Below are 25,212 nucleotides of genomic sequence, written 5' to 3'. Positions count from 1 at the left end.
GCACATGGTATTTTGTGTTAGGAACTTTCATCTGGTATAAGTGTTGAACTGGACGGAGGACTGATGTCACTGGGACAGAGGTTCTTTATTCTGGGATTGTAGTTACTATTACAGAAATTTGTGGGTCAAATGGTCAGATGGTGGGAGGAATATGGTGCAGTAACAGACCAAGGTCTGTCAGGAAATATATTCATTAACTAATGTGGATCCAGCTGCTTGCAAGATGGAACCAACTTATCCTTTTCCAGCTCCTCAGGTTCTTCCCCTCTTGAAGAGTCTGGCAGCTGCTCCTCCTGATTCTTGCCTTAATCAACAGCCAAATAGAGCAGCATGCAGTACTCAGTGATGATGCTGGACACTTTGGCCGGTTGATATAGCAGGATACTCTGATTTATCCTGGCACCACAACTGTCTTTTCAGCATGCCTATCATGTGCTCTATGATGGATTTAGTGAAAGCATGGACTTCATTGTACTTTCTCTTGTGCTGCAGTATAAGGAACGGCACAGGGAGGTCATGAGCCAGGGCAACTGTGTGTATGATCAGCCTCCCAGGAACCAGTCTTTCACTCGGTGAGTATCTGCAAACAGCGGGGTTACTGTTAACTACCTGGGAACAAAGGCATAGTTTGTGCTGCCAGGGCATCCTGCAAGGTGTTATGGTAATGGTCACACACAATCTACACATTGAGGGCCCAAGTTTCCACACGATAAAAAACGGGCGCCCCTCCGAGCAGAAAAAAAACGCGCTGTTCTCGAGCGCTTTGCAGCTCCTTGTCTGTTTGGCGTGGCGCCCAGGGGGGCGGAGCCTACACTCACGCCGATTTTGTAAGTGGGAGGGGGCGGGTACTATTTAAATTAGTTTTTTTCCTGCCGGCAACGCTGCGCGTGCGCGTTGGAGCGTTCGCGCATGCTCAGTGTGAAAAAAAACATTGGCACTCGGCCATTTTTGTAGTTCTTTGTAGCTGTTTAATTTTTGAACTTTTTTTAATAAAATCACATTGCCATCAGCACATCAGCACTGAGGCTACCCTTCTCACTGTCTCCTTCCCCTCCCCACCCTCCGCGGCAACAAACGGCTGTCTCCTTCCCCTCCCTCCCCTCCACGGCAACAAACCGCTGTCTCCTTCCCCTCCCTCCCCTCCACAACAACAAACCGCTTTCTGCTCCCCCCCCACCCCCCCCGCTCAGCGGCACGAACAGCTTTCTCCGCCCCCCCCCCAACGACAGGAACGGCTTTCTCCCCCCCCCCCCCAACGACAGGAACGGCTTTCTCCCCCCCCCCAGCGACACGAACAGCTTTCTCCGCCCCCCCCCCAACGGCAGGAACGGCTTTCTCCCCCCCCCCCCCGCTCAGCGGCACGAACGGCTTTCTCCCCCCCCCCCAGCGACACGAACGGCTTTCTCCGCCCCCCCCCCACTCCCGCTCAGCGGCACGAACGGCTGCAGAATTCTCCCTGGCTGAAGCACTTTCACACAGGTAGGAAGATGGTTTATTTAATCTTTTCTTTGCTTATAAATGTTTATTCAGGTTGGATTTATTTGTATAATATTTGTAGAAGTATAAATAAGGATTTATTGTAGAATTTAATGAGTTCCCTTCCCCCCCCCCCCCTCGTTCTGGACGCCTAATTTGTAACCTGCGCCTGATTTTTTAATGTGTAGAACAGGTTTTTTCAGTTCTACAAAAATCTTCACTGGCTCCATTCTACTTTAGTTTGGAGTACGTTTTCACTGTGGAAACTTTCAAATCAGCGGCCGGACACGCCCCCTTTTGAAGAAAAACTTCTGTTCCAAAGTAGAACTGTTCTACCTGACTCGAACCTGACTCGAACTGCAGAAAAAAAAATGTGGAGAATTGCGATTTCTAAGATAGTCCTAAAAATCAGGCGCAAATCATGTGGAAACTTGGGCCCTGAGAGTGTACAACCCCTTCCTATTCATACAGTTGCCACTCCTCTGAAAAAGAACATAAAAGCCTAGATCCATGTCATTGATCACTCCCTGGAACTTAGGGAACCCAACCAGCCAAATTACTGGTTCTTGGCCTAGGTTTTGGGTTCTGATAAGTGAGAGGGCAGATCAAATGACTCCCTGCAGATCCTGAAAGCCCTGAGAAGGTGCCTCCTGTTCCCAGACCCCAAGTGTCTGAAGGCTGGAATGGAGAGCTCTCTCCAAGCCAGGGCCTCCAGGGTTACTGCCTCCTCCTTGCAAGCTGATGTTGGGGGAGGGGAATGGGGTGGGGGGGGGTGGTGGAGGATGGTCACATTCTGAAATGAAGCTGCACAATTCTATTGATCTCTTAGAGGAAAAAGTTTCCCAGCGATGCTGCATATGAAGCCAGTGAACGGAATCAAGACCCGTGTCATCTGCCTCACGTTCTGGGGGAGCACCTTTAGTAGCTCCACGTGTTTATCCAATATCCTCCTTTTCATTATAAGACCCATGAGATCAGAGTCCAGTGCCTCCACAGACAAGGGAAGGCAACTCCACAGACTCCACTGTAGCCAAATCCTTACCCTAATCCTCCAGCTGCCTCGTGCTCAAGTTACAAGATCCTCATCCCCACTAGCTAGATGTCCCAGGTGAAAATCTCTGAGCTGGTGATGGGAGAAAGAAGACAGATGACAAAGGTGATGTAATGACTTACCTCATCCAGTACATCATTGATTAGTTTTAATGCCAATGGATCGGTGTCATCAATGCCAGGTGTTTCTAGAAACTCTTTCCCAATCAAAATCTTGCATGGAGCATAAACCTCAACGGTTTTCAATGCTGCTATTTTCATATTCTGCAGAGTTCTCTCTTTATTAGGTGTTTTCTGCATGGTTATGTATTCCTGCAGTTTTTCCTGTATGAGCAATTTCAAATGGGTCATTTTAATAATTGAAATTCAAAAGACATTTCCAACACACAAGTGCCAGGTAATGACCATCTCCAACAAGCGAGAGTCTAACCACCTCCCCTTGACATTCAACTGCATTACCATTGCTGAATCCACCACTATCAACATCCTGAAAGTCACCATTGACCAGAAACTTAACTGGACCAGCCACCTAAATACTGTGGCTACAAGAGCAGATCAGAGGCTGGGATTCACTTCCTGACTCCCCAAAGCCTTTCCACCTTCTACAAGGCACAAGTCAGGAGTGTGATGGAATACTCTCCACTTGCCTGGATGAGTGCAGCTCCAACAACACTCAAGAAGCTCAACACCATCCAGGACAAAGCAACTTGCTTTATTGGCACCCCATCCACCATCTTAAACATTCATTCCCTCCACCATTGGTGCACCGTGGCTACAGTGTGTATCATCTATAAGATGCAATGCAGCAACTCGCCAAGTCTTTTTCGACAGCACCTCCCAAACCCATAACCTCTACCACCTTGAAGGAGATGGGAAGCAGGCGCATGGGAAAACCATCACTTCCAAGTTCCTCCCCAAATCACACACCATCCTGACTTGGAAATATATCGCCGTTCCTTCATTGTCACGGGGTCAAAATCCTGGAACACTCTCCCTAACAGCACTGCCAGAGTACCTTTACCAAACGGACTGCTATGGTGGCTCACCACAACCTCCTCAAGGCCAATTAGGGATGTGAAATAAATTCTGGCCCACATCCCATGAACGGAAAAAAAAATTCGTACAATAGGCATTATGTCCAGACAGATCTGTCTAGTCTTCAGCTCTGACATTTCCCAATTAATTTTGTGTTATCATGGGGGAATTTTTCACGTCTCTGCTCCCAGTATGGAGCCTCACTAGATAAGAGCTTGGACCTACAGAGAATTAGACCTAGTGTTCTAGCCCAGCTCCCACCCTATCACCAGTCTAGTGAGGCTCCACAATGTGAATACTGCTGCGCAAAATTACTCCCCATATGGATTACTAACGTGAACATTTTTCCCCACGTTCCAATAATGGAGAAATCATTTCTACAAGTTCCAGTCAGTAACCTCCAGCAACGTGTTAGCTTCATGCAATTTTTAAAATATTCAACCCAAGGGCCTAATCTTTAACCTTAAGACATCCTGCCCTTTTCTCAAATTCTGTCACAGTATTCCAGTAGAAGAAAAAGAAAAATAACATTTGAGCATATTTTATATTGGCATTGGCTAAATGTGACAAACCATACCCTAATAAATATGCGATCCTTCATTACATCTTCTCCATCGCCCATATAACACTCTGAAGTTCCAGCCAAGTCCTTTACACCTTGATGAAGTTGAATGCGCCCTGGATTTTCAATGTTCTGCAATATATTCTTCAAACAACACAAGTTAAATCAGACTTCCAAAATGGCTGAATCTATATTTAAATCAAAAATAACCAAGGTATTTTTAAAACTCGCTACCTGATCAAAAGTGCAATCTGAGAAGTAAGTAGTGAGAAGACAGAATAGCTTCTCTAATGCTTCACGAGAAGTGTTTCTTCGGTCTTCTACCACACCCATGTCATCATTAGTACCTGTCAGTTAAACGAAAAACGTATGATCATTAATGGTCGTGAATAGAGTTACAGACTGGACTATTTACCCAAATAGAGTTCACTTAAATATCCCAGAAATGAAATGCAAGAACATCTGTGTCTGTTGAGTTTCATGTCTGCCAGGCATTTGGGCCAAATGGGACAGACACTAGGGGTAAAAAGTTGTTTCTGCACTTCAGCCCATGTCATAGGGGTTCAAATACATAATTCCCTGAATGTGTGAGTGTAGCTAGATATAGTACAAGTGTAAATGAGTAATAATGAATTAATACAAGATACTGAGTAGGCTAGAGTAGTGTGCAGTTTTGGGCACTCCATTATAGAAAGGACTCGTAGATCCACCAGGATGGGAAACTATAATTACGAGATATTTGGAACTATTTCTCGTGGAGCTAAGAAGCAGAAGAGGAGTTACAATTGAGGTTTTCCAAATTATGAAGGGCTTTAACAAAGTGGATAGGGAAATATTGGGGTGAATATTGTGACACCTTTCTAATTGAAGCCTATGTCGATGGCAAATGGTTAGCCCCATATTCCCGATATAGGACTGTAATAAGTGGACGACGTGCGTGGTGGGGACTGTACATTTAGTTGCTGTTCTCTTCTCCCCAATCTTCCCCTTTGCTTGCTTCAGCCCTAATAATGGCTCGCCTGTATTTTATTTTCCAATCCTATCAAACAGCTTACACCGAAATCATTAACCTGTTCTTTCTCTTTACAGATGTTGAAATACCAGTATTTGCAATTCTTCATTTAATTTGTACTTGAACAACTTCACCTTTAAACCTACACTTCCTACAAGTCACAACTGTTGCAAAGGGAACCCTTCTGAGTTCTACCTATGCTTGCCTACTCATAGAATATATGGAGCATTATAGCTCAAGGCCTGGGCCTAGAAATTCAGCACCCGTCATTTGGGAGCTACGGGTGACGAATTGGGACCAAAATGGCTTCTGGGCAGTGCGCACACATTTCTGGTGCGGGCCATGCAGAACGCTATCTTGCTGAGGATGGTAGGGCAGTCGTTAGGAGCCTGCTCTAGAAGTATTGTAAGTAGGAAGATCGTGGCGTCAATCAGCGTGCAACCTTGATTTGACGGCAGCCCTGCCATTTTTGTCATTATCGCTGGAGTTAATGCCTTGTGTTAACTTCGCACAGCTGAACATGAATTCAGCAGCAGGAAGGAACCCCACGCCCCCAACCGCCCCCCCGCCGCCACCACAGTGCTATTTAAATGGATCATCAACAAATTTCAGGTAACTTGCTTTTTGATTTCTACTGGCACTGTGTAAGTTTATGGAAGTGTTTGGGGCTTCTAGAGTTATTTAAAGTTGGAGAGGTGAGAATGAGTGCTTTTGCAAGTGGAGAAGCCCTTGCTGCTAACTTCAAGGGTTCTTGTCACACCATTTGCTCCCAGTCATGGGTGCTCTAGTTGTTATCACCCTTGGCCTGCAGCATGATAGGGAGATGGAGCAGAGGCAGAAAAGAGGACAAGCTGCTCGCAAAGGGAGGAGAAGGAGGGAGAGAAGGGCTCTCAGAAGGAGACTTTACCAACTAGGGTCTTCCGAGAGCAATTCTCTTACTTCAACCTGAGCGAGTGTATGGGACATCTGCACTTTACGAAGAAGGTGCACACAGAACGCCGCCATTTCTTGCAACCAGACCTGCCGCTCACTCCATGGCAAGACAAGGTCTTCTTAGGCGGTCCCTCGTATCGAGGATGACTTGCTTCCACACCAAAAAGGGATGAGTTCACAGGTGTTTCAATGAAGGGCCTGACATTCCAGGTCCCGAAATACATATTGAAGGGTAGAAGATGCCTGTGCATGGATTTTTTTAATTTGCGATGGCCGTTGCACATCAGGAGAAGGGCGACTGGATTGAATGTCACCAAAATCAAGGTCGCTGAATGGAGCGGGAGCAGGTACAGCAGGAGAGGCGGCAAGGAGCAGAGGAGTGGCGCGGTCGGGGCGAAGGAGCGGCGAGAGATTGTAGAGCGACGTCATCGGGGCCCAGGAGAGGAGAGAGCTCAGGGGCAGCACAGGCCAGCCCACACTGCGATATGTGTGCGCACTGGGTCCGTGCAGGAGAGCTGGTCTCCAGTCGTCTTGGTTAATCGTTGCCACTGGAACAAGACCTAGCTCTGTCAAGCCCATGGTAAAAACACTGCTGCCACTGGCTGTAAAGGTGACCATGGCCTTGAGTTTCTTCACATCAGGATCCTTCCAGGTTAGAGCAGGCAATATCTGCAACATCTCACAGTTTGCCGTCCACTGCTGCACAAGAGAGATGACAGAAGCTCTTTATGCGAGGGGAGGGGACTTAATTAACCAGAAAGAAGCAAGTGGAGCATGCACGTGGCTTTGCCAGGATAGCGGACTACCCCATGGTGCAGGGCATCATCGCTTGAACGCACGTGGCTTTGCGGGCATCACATATAAAGGCTGAGATAGAAACATAGAAAATAGGTGCAGGAGTAGGCCATTCGGCCCTTCGAGCCTGCACCGCCATTCAATATGATCATGGCTGATCATGCAACTTCAGTACCCCTTTCCTGCTTTCTCTCCATACCCCTTGAGCCCTTTAGCTGTAAGGGCCACATCTAACTCCTTTTGAATATATCTAATGAACTGGCCTCAACAACTTTCTGCGGTAGAGAATTCCATAGGTTCACTATTCTCTGAGTGAAGAAGTTTCTCCTCATCTCGGTCCTAAATGGCTTACCCCTTATCCTTAGACTGTGGCCCCTGGTTCTGGATTTCCCCAACATCGGGAACATTTTTCCCAGCATCTAACCTGTCCAATCCCATCAGAATTTTATATGTTTCTATGAGATTCCCTCTCATTCATCTAAATTCCAGTGAATATAAGCCTAGTCGATCCAGTCTTTCTTCATATGTCAGTCCTGCCATCCCGAGAATCAGTCTGGTGAACCTTTGCTGCACTCCCTCAATAGCAAGAATGTCCTTCCTCAGATTAGGATACCAAAACTGTACACAATATTCAAGGTGTGGCCTCACCTCTACAACTGCAGCAAGATCTCCCTGCTCCTATACTCAAATCCTCTCACTATGAAGGCCAACATGCCATTTGCCTTCTTCACCGCCTGCTGTACCTGCATGCCAACTTTCAATGACTGATGTACCATGAAATCCAGGTCCTGTTGCACCTCCCCTTTTACTAATCTGACACCATTCAGATAATATTCTGCATCCCTGTTTTTACCACGAAAGTAGATAACCTCACATTTATCCACATTATACTGCAATTGCCCACTCACATAACCTGTCCAAGTCATCCTGCAGCCTCTTAGCATCCTCCTCACAGCTCACACTGCCACACAGTTTAGTGTCATCTGCAAACGTGGAGATATTACATTCAATTCCTTTGTGCAAATCATTAATGTATATTGTAAATAGAAACATAGAAAATAGGTGCAGGTGTAGGACATTCGGCCATTCGAGCTTGCACCGCCATTCAATGAGTTCATGGCTGAACATGCAACTTCAGTACCCAATTCCTGCTTTCTCGCCATACCCCTTGATCCCCCTAGTAGTAAGGACTACATCTAACTCCTTTTTGAAAATATTTAGTGAATTGGCCTCAACAACTTTCTGTGGTAGAGAATTCCACAGGTTCACCACTCTCTGGGTGAAGAAGTTTCTCCTCATCTCGGTCCTAAATGGCTTACCCCTTATCCTTAGACTGTGACCCCTGGTTCTGGACTTCCCCAACATTGGGAACATTCTTCCTGCATCTAACCTGTCTAAACCCGTCAGAATTTTAAACGTTTCTATGAGATCCCCTCTCATTCTTCTGAACTCCAGTGAATACAAGCCCAGTTGATCCAATCTTTCTTGATATGTCAGTCCCGCCATCCCGGGAATCAGTCTGGTGAACCTTCGCTGCACTCCCTCAATAGCAAGAATGTCCTTCCTCAAGTTAGGAGACCAAAACTGTACACAATACTCCAGGTGTGGCCTCACCAAGGCCCTGTACAACTGTAGCAACACCTCCCTGCCCCTGTACTCAAATCCCCTTGCTATGAAGGCCAACGTGCTATTTGCTTTCTTAACTGCCTGCTGTACATGCATGCCAACCTTCAATGACTGATGTACCATGACACCCAGGTCTCGTTGCACCTCCCCTTTTCCTAATCTGTCACCATTCAGATAATAGCCTGTCTCTCTGTTTTTACCACCAAAGTGGATAACCTCACATTTATCCACATTATACTTCATCTGCCATGCATTTGCCCACTCACCTAACCTATCCAAGTCACTCTGCAGCCTCATAGCATCCTCCTCGCAGCTCACACTGCCACCCAACTTAGTGTCATCCGCAAATTTGGAGATACTACATTTAATCCCCTCGTCTAAATCATTAATGTACAATGTAAACAGCTGGGGCCCCAGCACAGAACCTTGCGGTACCCCACTAGTCACTGCCTGCCATTCTGAAAAGTACCCATTTACTCCTACTCTTTGCTTCCTGTCTGCCAATCAGTTCTCTATCCACATCTATACATTACCCCCAATAGTTTTGCACACTAATCTCTTGTGTGGGACCTTGTCAAAAGCCTTTAGAAAGTCCAAATACACCACATCACTGGTTCTCTCTTGTCCAGTCTACTAGTTACAACCTCAAAAAATTCTAGAAGATTTGTCAAGCGTGATTTTCCTTTCATAAATCCATGCTGACTTGGACCGATCCTGTCACTGCTTTCCAAATGCGCTGCTATTACGTCTTTAATAATTGATTGCAACATTTTCCCCACTACCGATGTCAGGCTAACCAGTCTATAATTCCTTGTTTTCTTTCTCCCTCCTTTTTTAAAAAGTTGGGTTACATTAGCTACCCTACAATCCATAGGAACTGATTCAGAGTCTATAGAATGTTGGAAAATGACCACCAATACATCCACTATTTCTAGTGCCACTTCATTAAATACTCTGGGATGCAGACTATCAGGCCCTGGGGATTTATCAGCCTTCAATCCCATCAATTTCCCTAACACCATTTACTGACTAATAAGGATATCCTTCAGTTCCTCCTTCTCGCGAGACCCTCGGTCCCCAGTATTTCCGGAAGGTTATTTATGTCTTTCTTAGTGAAGACAGAACCAAAGTTTTGTTCAATTGGTCTGCCATTTCTTTGTTCCTCATTATAAATTCACCTGATTCTGATTGCAAGGGACCTACATTTGTCTTCACTAATCTTTTTCTCTTCACATATCTATAGAAGCTTTCGTAGTCAGTTTTTATGTTCCCGGCAAGCTTGCTCTCATTCTCTCTTTTCCCCCTCCTAATTAAACCCTTTGTCCTCCTCTGCTGAAGTCTAAATTTCTCCTAGTCCTCAGGTTTGCTGCTTTTTCTCGACAATTTATATGCCTCTTCCTTGGATTTAACACTATCCCTAATTTCCCTTGCTAGCCACAGTTGAGCCACCTTTCCCGTTTTATTTTTACGCCAGACAGGGATGTACAATTGCTGAAGTTCATCCATGTGATCTTTAAAAGTCTGCCATTGCCTATCCACCGTCAGCCCTTTAAGTATCATTCGCCAGTCTATTCTATCCAATTCACGTCTCATACCATTGAAGTTACCTTTCTTTAAGTTCAGGACCATAGTCTCTGAATTAACTGTGTTACTCTCCATCTTAATGAAGAATTCTATCATCTGATGGTCACTCTTCCCCAAGGGGCCTCGCACAACAAGATTGCTAATTAATCCTCTCTCATTACACATCACTCAGTCTAGGATGGCCTGCTCTCTCGTTTGTTCCTCGACATATTGGTCTAGAAAACACTCCCTTATACACTCCAGGAAATCCTCCTCCACCGTGTTGCTACCAGTTTGGTTAGCCCAATCTATATGTAGATTAAAGTCACCCATGATAACTGCTGTACCTTTACTGCATGCATCCCTAATTTCCTGTTTGATGCCACCCCAACCTCACTACCACTGTTTGGTGGTCTGTACACAACTCCCATTAGCGTTTTCTGCCCACTGATGTTCCGCAGCTCTACCCATACAGATTCCACATCATCCAAGCTAATGTCCTTCCTTACTATTGCGTTAATCTCCTCTTTTACCAGCATCACTACCCCACCTCCTTTTCCTTTCTGTCTATCCTTCCTGAATATTGAATAGCCCTGGATGTTGAGTTCCAAGCCTTGGTCACCCTGGAGCCATGTCTCCGTAATCCTAATTACATCATTTCCGTTAACAGCTATCTGCGCAGTTAATTCATCCACCTTATTCCGAATGCTCCGCAGTGTATCGCAACCCCAAAAGTTACAACTCGCTCAATGTGCAGTTGGTGTGCGACCACGCTCAGCACATCATGATGGTGAATGCCCAGCATCCTGGCAGCATTCTTGATGCTTTTATTCTGTGCCAGTCTGCTGTTTCCTCAACCTTTGAGCCACCAAGAAAACACCAAGACAAACCAGAGGTTGGCTACTGGGTGACAAGGGCTACCAGTGCCACGTACTAGTCAGAGTAGGAATCGCAGGATAGCTCAGATGAATACGTGGCTTGAGGAGTGTGCACAAGGGAGGGATTCAAATTCCTGGGACATTGGTACCGGTTCTGGGGGAGGTGGGACCAGTACAAACCGGACAGTTTGCACCTGGGCAGGACCGGAACCAATGTCCTAGGGGGAGTGTTTGCTAGTGCTGTTGCGGAAGGTTTATGCTAATATGGCAGGGGGATGGGAACCTATGCAGGGAGACAGAGGGAAATAGAATGGGACAGAAGCAAAAGATAGAAAGAAGAAAAATAAAAGTGGAAGGCAGAGAAACCCAAGGCAAAAATCAAAAAGGGCCACATTGCAGCAAAATTCTAAAGGGGCAAAGTGTGTTAAAAAAACAAGCCTGAAGGCTCTGTGCTTCAATGCGAGGAGTATTCGTAATAAGGTGGACGAATTAACTGCAATTAATGAATATGATATAATTGGCATCATAGAGACATGGCTCCAGGGTGACCAAGGCTGGGAACTCAACATCCAGAGGTATTCAACATTCAGGAAGGATAGACAGAAAGGAAAAGGAGGTGGGGAAGTGTTGCTGGTTAAAGATGAAATTAAATTAATGCAATAGTAAGGAAGGACAAAAGCTTGGATGATGTGGAATCTGTATGGGTGGAGCTGCGGAATACCAAAGGGCAGAAAACGTATTGGAATAAAAGCCACCCCAAAGCAAACATTCCAATCAAACTATATCCATTTCTCCATCCAATATTACATTAAAAAATCAACCATTCACCCTTGTGCATTCCCTTAGTGCCCATCTTGCACGGAGCTCTGCCTATCCCAGTGCTCCTACATTGTGCTACCCCAGTGGATGCAGCATGGTTGTTGAAAGGCTGCTAATTTTCAGTGGGGGAAATGCAGATGACCTTGCAGGCGACCTCAAGGAGCTTTGGGCCTAGTAGGCCTGGCTTTCTACTGCACCACCTTGGCATGGGCAGCAGCTGTCTGGGCTGACAGGGAACAGCAAGGGCACTGCAGGAGTCGAGTGGTGGGAGGACAAATGCTGTCATCCTGAGAGAGGACAGCAGGATCGGCCTCCACAAATCCATTGCCACTCCCCCGGGGCAGCACCTCAGCAATCCTAGTAACCTGTTGGAGAACAAACTGCTGGACTGCTATGGCACCCTGCATGCTCCTTTCAACACTGGAGGAGAGGTGAAAGAGGAAGAGAGGCTGCAACTGAGACAGCCGCTTTCTGCCCGGGCTCTACGTGAACAAATAAGCCACGAGCGATACCTGTAACTTCAACCACAACTCCCCATTCACCAACAGTCCCACACCCTTTACCTTTCCTGTCACTGTCCGTAACATCCTCCTCTTTCCCACAATGCAAAAATAAAAGCCAACACAAATTACACATTCCAATCCAAATTTATAAATTAAATCTGTTATGTATGTAAACATTATAACTGTATGAGACTTGCCACCAGAGGGCGCACCTGTTGGGCGGCCCAAGGGTCACCTGCATACCTCATGCAAGCGAGTATAAAAGGTTGTCTGCCATGCTGCTTTGGCACTCTGGAGTTTTATTAAAGAGACTAAGGTCACATCAGTTTAAGCTCACAGTACTCAGTCTTGTGGAGTTATTCTAAACATAACAATTGGCGACGAGTAACAGATCGCGAACTTTCACGTGGTTATGGCCGCCGTTGGTATTCTTGAGCGATTTGTAGAGGGTGATGATTGGGAAGCCTTCGTTGAACGTCTCGACGAGTACTTCGTGGCCAACAAGCTGGATGCGGACAATAAAGCGATCAAGCGCAGCGTGATTTTCCTCACCGTTTGTGGGTGTACAACATACGGCCTCATCAAACATCTGCTAGCACCGACAAAACCAACGGAAAAGACTTATGCAGAGTTGTGTACGCTGGTTCAGGAATACCTCAAGCAGAAGGAGAGCATCTTAATGGCCAGGTATCGCTTCTATACGGACCATTGCTCCGAGGGCCAGCACTTGGCGAGTTATGTCGCCGACCTAAGACGCCTTGAGGGACCTTGTGATTTTGCTGGATATTTGGGGGAAATGCTGCAGGATTTTTTCGTGCTTGGAATCGGCCACGAGGTCATTCTTTGCAAGCTGCTATCTGCCGAATCCCCAGACCTGAACAAGGCCATCACAATAGCCCAGGCTTTCATGTTCACGAACGATAATACTAAACTGATATCTTCTCAGCATCGAAGCTCACCGGCAAGTACTGTACATAAAATAACGCCTTTAGCAGGCAGAACTGTACATGGCAGGGCCTACACGTCTGCAGCTGCAAGACCTAGAATGACTCAGAGTCCACAGTGGGGTGTAAATGCGAATCCATTAACACCATGTTGGCGCTGCGGGGGTAATCATCGAGCCCATCAATGTCGATTCAAGCACTGCGTGTGCAAAGGCTGCGAAACAATGGGGCACCTCCAGCGAATGTGCAAACGTGCTGCGACTCACTATGTGGCAGAGTCGGCAGAAGATGGTCGATCCGAAGTGGATCACACAGAATGAGTAAAAGAGGCAACTCAACCAGAGCCCGAGGAAGAAGTGTATGGGGTACACACCTTCAACATCAAGAGTCCTCCTATAATGCTGAAAGTCAAATTAAATGACATTCCAGTTTCCATGGAGTTGAACACAGGGGCGAGTCAGTCAATTATGAGCCAGAAGGCTTTTGAGAAACTGTGGGGCAACAAGGCACAAAGGCCAAACTGAGCCCGATTTATACAAAGCTGTGCACTTACACTAAAGAGCTCATACCAGTCATTGGCAGTGTGGCAGTAAAGGGATTGTACGAAGGAGCTGTGCATGACTTATCACTATGGATTGTACCAGGTGATGGCTCAACGCTGTTCGGCAGAAGCTGGCTAGGAAAGATTCGATGGAACTGGGATGACATCAAAACACTATCTTCGGTGGATGACGCCTCATGCGCTTAAGTGCTGAGCAACTTTCCGTCATTTGACATTAATAAACAGGGCCTCAAAAGTAGTACTCTCCGAATTACTCCTAGTGCCACGTGCTAATGAGTATAAAAATAGGAGGATAAAGCAGATGAACGTGTAGTTGGAGAGATGGGGCAGGAGGGAGGGCTTTAGATTAGCCACAGATTGTAGTACATATCAGTATCAATGATATAGGTAGAAAGAGGGATAAAATCCTGCAGGCAGAATTTAGGGATCTGGGAAAGAGATTAAAAAACAGGACATCAAAGATAGTAATCTCCGGATTATTCCCGGTGCCACGTGCTAGTGAGAAATAGGACGATAGAGCAGATGAATGCGTGGCTGGAGAGCTGGTGCAGGAGGGAGGGCTTCATAATCCTGAGGCATTTGAACCGGTTCTTTGGGAGGTGGGACCTGTACAAGTCGGACCGGATGCACCACAACAGGGCCGGGACCAATAACATTGTGGGGTAATTTTCAAGTGATGTTAGGGAGAGTTTAAACTAGCTTGGCAGGCGGAAGAGAACCGCTGAAAGTGGAAGGCAGAAAATTAGTCAGTGAGTTTGGAAGGCAGAGGAAACAAAGGCTAGAACATAGACAACAAAGGCATTTGGCAGTGCTAAATAGTATATACTTCAATGCAAGGACTATAGTGAATAAGGCAGATGAGCTGAGGGCACAGATAGATATGTAGAAGTATGATACCATGGGCTAAATTTTCGGTTTGGCCGTTTTCGGGGCGGGAAAGTTACCGCCCGGGGAACATCTGTGCTCTGGGGAGAAATTTTTGCCATCTGGGCCCAGCATGAAGGGAGGCATTGTATAATTTTGCACCGCAAAAATGGTAACCTCGCCAACTAAAGTGCGGGGCCGGAAGCGCTCCAAGAGAGGCTTTGGGGGGGGCGGGGGGAACAAAAAAACATAAAGACATTCCAAAAACATTGCCCACACCACAACACAAATCGCTACAAAAATATAAAAGAATAAACACTCAAACTTACCTTTTCTGCACTTTATCTACCTCACCGCCGCCAACATGGCTGGACCGCTGTCTTTTACCTGGCGGTCATCGCGGGGCGCATGGGTTGGATGCGAGTCAAAACTCGCACTAGTGTCGCAACAAGAGACGTTGCACACCCAGCGCGGCTCTTCCCAACAGTGCTTCTAAGCGCCGCCGCAGAACCCGACCCAAAGCTCCCAACAGGATGCAGGAGACCTCGCCACCCCATTTCTCACCGCTCCGGGGCGAGATCCGGAGCACAAAGGACCCGAAAATCCAGCCCCACAGCTATTACTGAAACATGGCTTAAAGTAGGGCAGGAATGTCAGCTCAACATTTCTGGTTACAGGGTTTTCAAACGAGATAAAGAGGGGGATGAAAAAACAGAGAGGGTCGCAATATTGGTTAAATAAACAATTACAGCTGTGAGGAGGGAGGATATGTTAGAAGGATCCTCAAATGAGGTCATATAAGTTGAACTGAAGAACAAAAAAGGGGCAATCACATAGACCCCCAAATAGCCAGAGGGAGAGAGAAGAGCAAATATATAGGCAAATTCTAAGAAAAAAAAATAGGGCATTAATAGTAGGGGATTTTAACTACCCTAATATTAACTGGGATAAAATCACTGTAAAAGGGAAAGAGGTATTCAGGAGAACCTTTTTAGCCAGTACGTAGCAAGCCCAACAAGAGAGGTGGCAGTTCTGGACTGGGTTTTTAGGGAATGAAGCTGGGCAGGTAGAAGGGGTATCAATGGGAGAGCATTTTGGTGGTAGTGACCATAATTCAATTAGATTTAGTATAGTTATGGAAAGGGACAAAGATAGACCAGGAGTTAAAGTTTTCAATTGGGGAAAATCCAATTTTACTAAGCTGAGATGTGATTTAACAAAAGTGGACTGGAAACAACCACATGATGGTAAATCAGTGTTAGAGCAGTGGGAGGCATTCAAGGAGAAGATAGTGAGGGTTAAGGTTTTCTATGTTCCCTTAAAGAAAAAGGATGAGACTGCCAAATCTAGAGTCTCCAGGATGTCAAGGAGCAAGGAGATATGGGAAAAAGAGAAACTTATGTCAGATACCGAGAGCTCAATACCACAGAAAGCCTAGAGGAGTATAGAAAGGAAATTAGGAAAGCAAAGAGAAGGCATGAAAAAATATTGACAAGTAAAATCAAGGAAAACCCAAAAATGTTTGATAAATACATAAGGAGCAAGAGGATAACTAAGGAAAGAATAGGGCTTATTAGAGACCAAAAAGGTAACCTATGTGTGGAGATGGAAGAAGTGAGTATGGTCCTTAATTGATACTTTGCGCTTGTATTCACAAAAGAGTGGGAAAACGCAGACATTGTAGTTAAGGGGGAGAAGTGTGAAATATTAGATGAAATAAACATAGTGAGAGAGGAAATATAATGGGCTAAATTTTCAGCTTTTAGGATTTGGGGGCGTTAATGACGACAGGGCGGTCCTGATACCACCTGGAAAAAGTTTGCGTCTCAGTCAGCAAAATTGGGCAGCGGGGCGCTGAGTGTAAGGCGGAGCGGTAAGGGCGGTGTTGCATATCTCTCTTAGGGCGCTGGGCCGGCTGAGCATGTAAAAATCCCGAGCTAAGCAGGCGGCCTCGGAGGGCTCTAAGAGAGGCCTGGGGAGGAAAAAAAAGCCTGAAAAATATCCACCAAAAACATTCCTAATTCATACTCCATGCCACCACAACACAAATTGCAAAAAAAAGAATCACACTTACCTAAGTTGACATTACTTACCTCACTGCAGCCGCTACAGGTTGAATTGCCCGTTTTCACATGCGGTCCCAGCAGGACGCTCTACGCAGCGCTATGGGTCAGGCTGGACTCAAAAATTGAGCCGGTGCCGCAACCAGGGTCATTGCACACCGACTCACCTCTTCCGGGCGGTAATGCTCCACGCCCTGCTGAAACCGGCCCCGAAAACCCTGGCGGGGCACTGGAAGTTGGCTGCCTACCCAGAAGAGCTCACCACTGCCAATGCCGCCCTTCCGAGACGAATACAGAGACGGACTGGAGCAGAAAATTCAGCCGTAAGGGGTGTAGCATCTTTGAAAGTAGATAAATCGTCAGGCCTGGATGAAATGTATTTCGGGCTGTGAAGAGAAGCAAGGGAGGAAATAGCGGAGGCTCTCATCATCATTTTCCAACCCTCTCTGGCTACAAGCGTGGTGCCCGAGGACTGGAGGACGTCTAACATTGTGCCTTTGGTTAAAAGAGAAAGGGATAGACCAAGTAAGTATCTGCCAGTTGGCTTACCCTCGGTGGTGGGCAAATTGTTGGAAAAAATTCTGAGGGACAGTATTAATTGTCATTTAGAAAGGCATGGATTAATCAAGGACAGTCAGTATGGATTTGTTAAGGAAGGTCGTGTCTGACTAATTTGATTGAATTTTTTGAAGAGATAACAAAGAGGGTAGTGCGTTTGATGTAGACTATATGGGTTCCCCCCCACTCCAGGGTCGTTGAGGGTAGCATATTTAGTGTAGTCTACATGGATTTTAGCAAGGCTTTTAACAAGGTCCCACATGCAAACTGGGCATAAAAGTAAAAGCCCATGGGATCCAAGGGAAAGTGGCAAGTTGGATCCAAAATTGGCTCAGTGGCAGGAAGCGAAGAGTAATGGCCGACGAGTGTTTTTGTGACCGGAAGGCTGTTTCCAGTGGGGTTCTTCAGGGCCTTGCTTTTTGTGGTAAATATCAATGATTTGGACTGGAATGTAGGGAGCATGATTTAAGAAGTTTGCAGATGATACAAAAATTGGCTGTGTGGAAAGAAGCTCTAGACTGAAGATATCAGTGGACTGGTCAGGTGGGCAAAAAAGTGGCAAATGGAATTCAGTTCTGAGAAATGTGAGGTAATGCATTTGGGGAGGGCTAACAAGGCAAGGGAATACACAATAAATATTTTTTTATTCATTCACGAGATGTAGGCGACGCTAGCCACTATTTATTGCCCATCCCTATTTGCCCTTGAGCCACCTTCTTGAACCACTGCAGTCCAGGGTACTTCTTTATACTGGTTAGGTACAACTGCGTGGGCTGCTAGCCATTTCATAGGACAGTTAAGATTCAACCACATTGCTCTGGGTCTGGAATCACATAAGCCAGACCAGAAAGGACATTTGTGAACCAGATAGGTTTTACAACAATGAGTTTCATAGTCAACATTACTGAGACCAGCTTTTTATTCCAGATTTATTTAATTGAATTTAAATTTGCCATGGTGGGATTTGTACAAACATCTCCAGATCATTTGTCCAGTTCCTTGAATTACTAGCCTAGTAGCATAACCAATGTGCTACCGCACCCCGAAATAAATAGTAGAACACTGAGAAGTGTAGTAGAACAGAGGGACCTTGGAGTGCATGTCCATAGATCCCTGAAGGTAGAAGGACAGGTAGACAAGGTGGTTAAGAAGGCATAGGGGATACTTTCCTTTATTAGCCGTGGCATAGACTACAAGGGCAGGGAGGTTATGCTTGAACTGTATAAAACACTAGTTAGGCGACAGCTAGTGCACTGCGTGCAATTTTGTTAACCACATGACAGAAAGATGTGATTGCACAAGAGAGGGTACAGAGGAGATTTGTGAGGATCTTGCCAGGACTGGAGAATTTTAGCTATGAGGCAAAATTGGATAGGCTGGGATTGTTTTCTTTGGAACAGAGGAGGTTGAGGGGAGATTTCATTGAGGTGTATAAAATTATGAGGGAACCTGGATAGATTTCCCTTAGCAGAGAGGTCAATAACCAGGGGTGGGCATAGATTTAAAATAATTGTTAGGAAGATTAGAGGGGAGTTGAGGAGAACTTGTTTCACCCAGAGGGTGGTGGGATTGCGGAACTCACTGTCTGAAAGGGTGGTAGAGGCAGAAACCCTCATCACATTTAAAAAGTACTTGGATATGCACTTGAAGTTCCGTAACCTACAAGGCTACGGACCAGGAGCAGGGAAGCGTGATTAGGCTACACAGCTCTTTTTTGGCTGGCACAGATACGATGGGCTGAATGGCCACCTTCTGTGCCATATACTTCTATGATGTGTATTCAACTTAACTGGAAAACTGAATAGAGTGAGTTTCTATTGGGGATTGTTGGCATCCAATTTCCTGGTTCCTAATGACAGTCAGAATATTCACCTTGATAGACTTTATAAATACCAGCAAAATTGCAGTAGAATAATGCAAATTTCCTAAAGGAATGACAGAGTAAATTGATAGCTAGAGCTTTAGGTGGACTATGTTACACGGGCATTACACTTTGCACACAATATTCTGATATGTACCCCATGCCATGCATGCTCTATGCCAGTTTCACTAAAATGGAAAATTACCCCCAATATCTTCAGATGATTTAGCGCTCACCATGAGACAACAATAATTCATGTTGAATTTGAAGAGTGGAAAAATCAAAAAAAGAGTGGAATTATAATAACTAAATGTGAAAAGTAGAGAGAAGGTAGTCAGAAAAAAATACAAAGAGTAAAAATATACAAAGCATAAATGGAGAGGCACGGAGACAGTAAACACAGAGGTATAAGAGGTATAAGATAGACAGGTAAGACTTAAAGGGAGGATAGACAAAATATATGAAGGTGAGACGCAGAGGTGAAGACAGAAATGACTGTGAGAAATTGATGGGCAGAAATTTGTTAGCATCTAATTTGGGGCGTTAACTTTTAACATTTTGCAAAGTTAGCGTCCGGCGAAATGGCTGCTAAATTGTGGGAAATTAGGCGTTTTCACCCCAGGAGTGAAGGAGGGCAGTAAATGAGGCTAAAATGGCCTCAGTGGGGCACTGCAGGGGCGCTATTGCCAGAGAGTTACCCAATTTCAGCTGACTTGCATTCAGCAATCAGACTTCAATCCTTGACTCAAGTTCATTCCAGCTCTTAAAGGCAAGGTAATTTCCAGCTGCAGCTGCTCATTTTCAGCATTGCTGCACTTGAGTCAGGCCTCTCAGCAACTGAAGCATGTGGGATGGCTGGTGCAAATCCTGCTGCAAGGGAGAAGGCCACGCTCTTCAATAATGTGGCATTGAAGACATTGTTGGCAGCAGTGGAGAGAAGGGAATCGTTGTTCCCTGCATCTAGAAGGAGGCCATCGTCACAGGTATTCAGGGCCATGTGACGAGAAGTGGCCAAGGATGTGTTGGCCAACTCTGTAGACAGAAAGAACCCTGACACAGTGCCGCAAGAAGTTCAACGGCCTCAGTCGAGTGGTCAAGGTGAGTACATGCTTCCACACCTCCTACAGACCAGCATCTGAACCTCTGTCTGTGCACACTGTGCAAACCACCACTTCCCCATCACTCAACCTCCAAACATGTGCAACTACTCAAACTGACATCCTCATCTCGTGCCTTGCCTACATTTATAGCTATTCAACCTCGGCAGGCATATCTTCCATATACATAGCTGGACACTTCTTCACACAAGTTCCTTTCTGTTGCAGGCCAAGATGGCACGTAATAGGAGGGATCAACAGCGCACTGGAGTGTGGGGGAACCTCAACTGTGCGAGTTCACTGACCTTGAGAAGTGAGTGCTGTGGCTCATTGGCCTGCAGGTGGTGGGCGCCGTGGTGGGTGGAGACGTCGACCCCGCTGGGGGCAATACTGGTATCTTTATCCCCTCTCCTTTTCTAAACCCACTTCCCCGTCAACCCAGAAGACTTTATCACTTTCCAGATCTTAATACTGTCTGCCTTCCTTGCTCCATTCCTGCCCCCCTGCCCTTAACACGGGTTTTGTGCCATTTATGCTTTCAGAAAACCAACCAGCAAATGTGCATCTCTCACCCGCAGGCACCAGCTCAGAGACTGGCACTGCGCATTCATTAGAGGTTAGCTTGGCAGAGGGGTCTGCACTGGATGAATGCACCGGGGCCTAGCGGGATGCAACAAGGTCAAGGGGAAAGGGAACCTCGGGAGCCATCTCTCCGGAGGGCAAGTTCGCACTTGAGTTCTGCTGCAGAGGACCTCGATGGGCAAGCATTCACAAGAAGAGTGATGGCCATGTACTCTGACATGATAGGTGCAACGGCATAGGTACCAGAGAGCCTCTTGGCAGTGGTAAGGAGCGTGGAGGAGGCCACCGCCAACACTGCACATAGCTTTGCGCACACCATACAGCCCACCATTGCCAATCTGCAGACGATGGTGGACTCCCAGAGAGGCCGTGCGGATCCAGCCCTCATGACGCGTGTCATGGGCGATGTGGCAGCTTCCATTGCACCACAGGCAGAAGCAACGCAACATCTTAGAGCTGTGATGCAGTCAGTGACTGCTGGCATTGAGTCTCAGACTGTTCTCATGCCGTCTCAGCTGGATGCCACGCGAGCTCTGACTGCTGCCAGTGCCGCTGGGTCCACCACAGCTCACCGGGGATCTCATGGGGTCACAGCATCCTACCAATCTGTGCTGCAGCAGATTGCTGGGGATGCTGAGGTGCTGCCCTGGGTGAGTGTCACTGGGTCAGTGGAGCAGGAACCTGCTGTCCTCTCTCACGATGACAGCATTCCTGGGCCCACAACTGCCATTCCGCCATTGCACTTGTCGCTGCCCGTCAGCCAGCCAGCCAGACTGCCGACGCTCAGCCTGAGGTGGTGCAGCCTACTGCCGGCTCTTCCAGGCCCAGAGCTGGTCGAGGCCGTCCTGCAAGGCCATCTGTAGTCTCTGGCCCTGACACACAGCAGCCTTCCACAAGCCATGCTGCAGCCACAGGGGACACACTGAGGACGAGCACTGGAAATAGTTAAAGCAAAGAGGGGATATAATGAAATGCAGACGGGTGATTCTGAAATACATTGATACAGGTAATTGTTATTACATAAATTTTTATTGGAATGTTTCATCTTTTCTGTTGTTTCTCATTTCAGTTTTGTGGCTTTGGTATGGAAGGATAAATTGATGTGGTGATGGGGAAATCCAGAGGAACCGGGAAGCGGATGGAATTCACTGGAACTGAACTCTGATGAGACGGGTCGCGGACCGCCCTTGCAGAATCGCGATTGAATGGCTGCCTCCTCCGTCGCTGGTGTTGCTGCTCCTGCTCCTCCTCATTCTCTCCTCCTTGTCCTCCTCCTCCTCCTCCCCCTCCCCCTCCTCCTACCCCTCTTGAGGTGGTGCAGCTATCCCTGGTGGCAATGGCTGTGCCCTCATGATGGCCAGGTTGTGCAACATCCAGCAGACAACTTCGAATAGGGATATCCGCTCAGGCGAGTTCTGGAGGGCTCCTCCTGAGTGGTCAAGGCAGCGGAACCAATTCATCAGCGGATGAATGCTCGTGGCAGCTGCCAGGATAGTGGGCATTGGCAGTGAGGATTCGGCGTGTGTGGTCGCACACCAACTGCACATTCAGTGAGTGGTAGCCTTTGCGGTAACGGAATGCCTCAAGATTGTTATGCGGTGCCTGCAAAGCGATGTGGGTGCAGTCAATGGCGCCCTGCACCATGGGAAAACCCGCTATCCTGACGAAACCACATGCACGCTCATGCTGCTTCTCTCTGGTCATGGGGAAGGAAATGTAGTCCCTTCTCCTTCTGTACAGAGCATCTGTGACCTTGCAGTTGGAGCAATGCACGGTAAACTGGGAGATGTTGGAGATGTCTCCTGTTGCACCCTGAAAGGATCCATTGGCATAGAAATTGAGCGCAATGGTGACCTTGACTGCCCCTGAGAGAGCCATCCTCGAGGCTCAAGGTCTGGTTGCAGCAGAAGGCAGAGCTCTGTGACCACGCCCTTGCTCAAACGCAGCCTTTGAACACACTGTTCCTCAGTGAAATTGATGTAGGAAAACTACTGCTGGAACACCCTGAGAGGGTAAGGTCTCCTATTGCCAGCCCTGTTGGACCTTCAGTCTTTGGCCACAATTTGCTGTCTTTCTCCCTGTCTTTGTCTCCAACTAAGTAGCCTCCAACTGTGAGGTCGAAGCAGGAACTCGAGTGCTAACACAGCCCCCATAAAGTGATATAAATCTTGTCATTTCAAATCTGCCCTCAATGAAACAAAGGAATGGTTAAGAGGCAGAACAGTCTTTGAATTGAAAATCACTCAAATCTGTCTAACAGCCACTCTGCTTATGTGTCAGCAAGCTGCAAGGAGTAATGGCCAACAAAAATTGTTTCTAAAGATGATGTCTTTAAATAGCCCTCCTTCAGCCAACTCCCAACTGCAACTCGACAGCTGAAGCTATTGTTGTCAGTGCCAGGCGGTAAGTGAGGGGGCGCGGCCGAATTCCTCTTCCAGGGTGGTAACGGTGTGCTGCACACGACAATTACGGCTTCATTGCCGGGTGCAGCCAAGCAGGGCACTAACGGCAGGAGTGTGGCGCTACCTGTTAGCGCCTCCGCAAAATCCCCATCCAATTTTGCGGGTGGGGGGCACGCTTTACTCGCCACGCCCAGGCGAAAACCCATTTGCGCCATGTTTGCGCCTCTCAAAGACGCTAACAGCAGGCGCACAGGAGCCCAACTTCGCCCCTAAATGTTTAGACAGTAGATAAAGTGTGAAAGGGTGTGTAATATAAGAGAAAAGGGGAAAAAAAGTAGAGAAATACGAAGCAGAGAAAAGGATTTATCATAAAAAAAGAAGAGCATGCTGGAGAGAAAATACAGAGGAAGAAAAGGTATCAAGAAAGGAATATAGGAAGAAAATAGGTTGAAAAGAAACAGAGTAGAGATAAAGAAAGAAAAAGAAAGAACATGGTTTTATATTGGCCCTGAAATTCCGTTTTGTCCATTCCGCGGGCATTTTAGAGAAAAAATACGCACCTACCTTAAGCTGCTGCCCACGTTCGACTTTCCGATGCTGAGGGCTCTCCTGACTGCGATTCGCAGTGCGTGCAGAGCGGGACGTGCACAGGCCTGGAGCTGGAGTCACATAGCTCTGGCAGCCAATCAGGTAAAGTATCATAGTAATAGGAGTTCCGTAAGGTCCTAAACTCTTATTACAGTGATTGAGAAACAGCCCCATACACCCAAAACACAGCCGCAAACACCCAAAAATGCTAATAAAAAAATAGAAAATATACACTACATTCATTTAAATTAAAGTTATTAATGTCTTTAAAAAAATATATATTTTCCCGATTTTTAAAAAAGTTTTCTAAAATAAACTTACCGTTGTGGGGAGGGTTTTTAATTATAAAATATGTTTTCATAACTTTATTTTTATATATTTTTTAAAACAATTGCCTTGTAAAAGTAGGCTATGCGCCTGCTTTTTCAGGCGCATGATTTTTGAGGACAATTGTGTGCGTAAATATCGGAAATTTGCACTTACAAGTGTCCTCGCTCCCGATCTGCGGATGATCTGTCAAGCTAGAAACCTGACAGATCAGAAAAGCTGGTTTTCAGCGCATGCGCATTGCGCGCCGAAAACCGGCTTTTCCGATGCCTTCCCGGGTCCGTACAAGCTTAGTACAGGCCCGGGAACATCGGAATTTCAGGACCATTGTGTCGATTTGAGCTGTTTAATATCCAAAACACTGTGCCTCCGACAGTGCAATATGCCTTCAGTACCGAAGTGTCAACCTAAATTATGTGCTCAAGTCTCTGGATTGGGACTTGAACCCATAACCTTCTGATTTAAGAGGCAAATGCTATCACTGAGGCAAGGTTGACACATATCAGAGATAGTGAAGAGGGGTACAGATATGATAGAAAGGGTAGACAGGGAAGTAGAGAGAATACAAAACAGATAGATGAGAGGATAATGAGGAAGGGATTGAGGAGAAAATATGGGCCGAAATTTGCGGTCAGAGGCTTCCCACGGTTGAATGCCTCCAAACCACAATAAAACTACGAACCTACCTGACAATCCTGGATCCACGGAGATTTGCACTCCTGTGCCTCTACGCGATTGCATGCGTAAAGGCCCATGTATCCCGGGGGCGCATGCAGTTCGCAAGCACCCCTGGGATCAAGTGGGCCGACCCAACCAATCAGAAAGCGGATTCCCATCATGCTTACGGCGATTCCATTTATGTACCGAGTCCCCGTAAGCTTAATAGGGATCACTCAAAAAACACAGTTGCACAACACTGAAATAAAAAGAATCATTACATATTTTAAAATTAATTAAAATACAATTTAACATTTAAATCAAAAAATTAATGTATTCAAAAATAAATGTAAACATTTTCCAAGGGGCCAAAAATAGCCTAAACTTACTTTACAGGTTTTTGAATGTTAAAATGATATTTTTAAATTTAATTTTAATATTTATTTAAACCCTTA

At 46.3% G+C, this 25,212-nt stretch overlaps 1 protein-coding gene across 4 annotated transcripts in view; it reads right to left on the bottom strand.

Moving 5' to 3' along the window:
• Nucleotides 1-25,212, bottom strand: part of LOC139250253 (uncharacterized) — a 336,554-nt gene that overhangs the window by 191,104 nt on the left and 120,238 nt on the right. For all 4 annotated transcript variants that reach the window (XM_070872754.1, XM_070872750.1, XM_070872751.1 and 1 more), the window contains 3 exons: nucleotides 4,358-4,470; nucleotides 4,139-4,267; nucleotides 2,650-2,850 (listed from right to left, as the gene is read on the bottom strand). In XM_070872754.1, the coding sequence (XP_070728855.1) occupies nucleotides 2,650-2,850; nucleotides 4,139-4,267; nucleotides 4,358-4,470 (443 nt within the window). The remainder of the gene's footprint in view (nucleotides 1-2,649; nucleotides 2,851-4,138; nucleotides 4,268-4,357; nucleotides 4,471-25,212) is intronic.

The sequence above is a fragment of the Pristiophorus japonicus genome, unplaced genomic scaffold (genome assembly GCF_044704955.1).
Source record: "Pristiophorus japonicus isolate sPriJap1 unplaced genomic scaffold, sPriJap1.hap1 HAP1_SCAFFOLD_359, whole genome shotgun sequence".
Lineage (NCBI taxonomy): Eukaryota > Metazoa > Chordata > Chondrichthyes > Pristiophoridae > Pristiophorus > Pristiophorus japonicus.
Note: the sequence above shows the minus strand (reverse complement) of the source record. Positions and strands in the feature narration are given on the sequence as shown.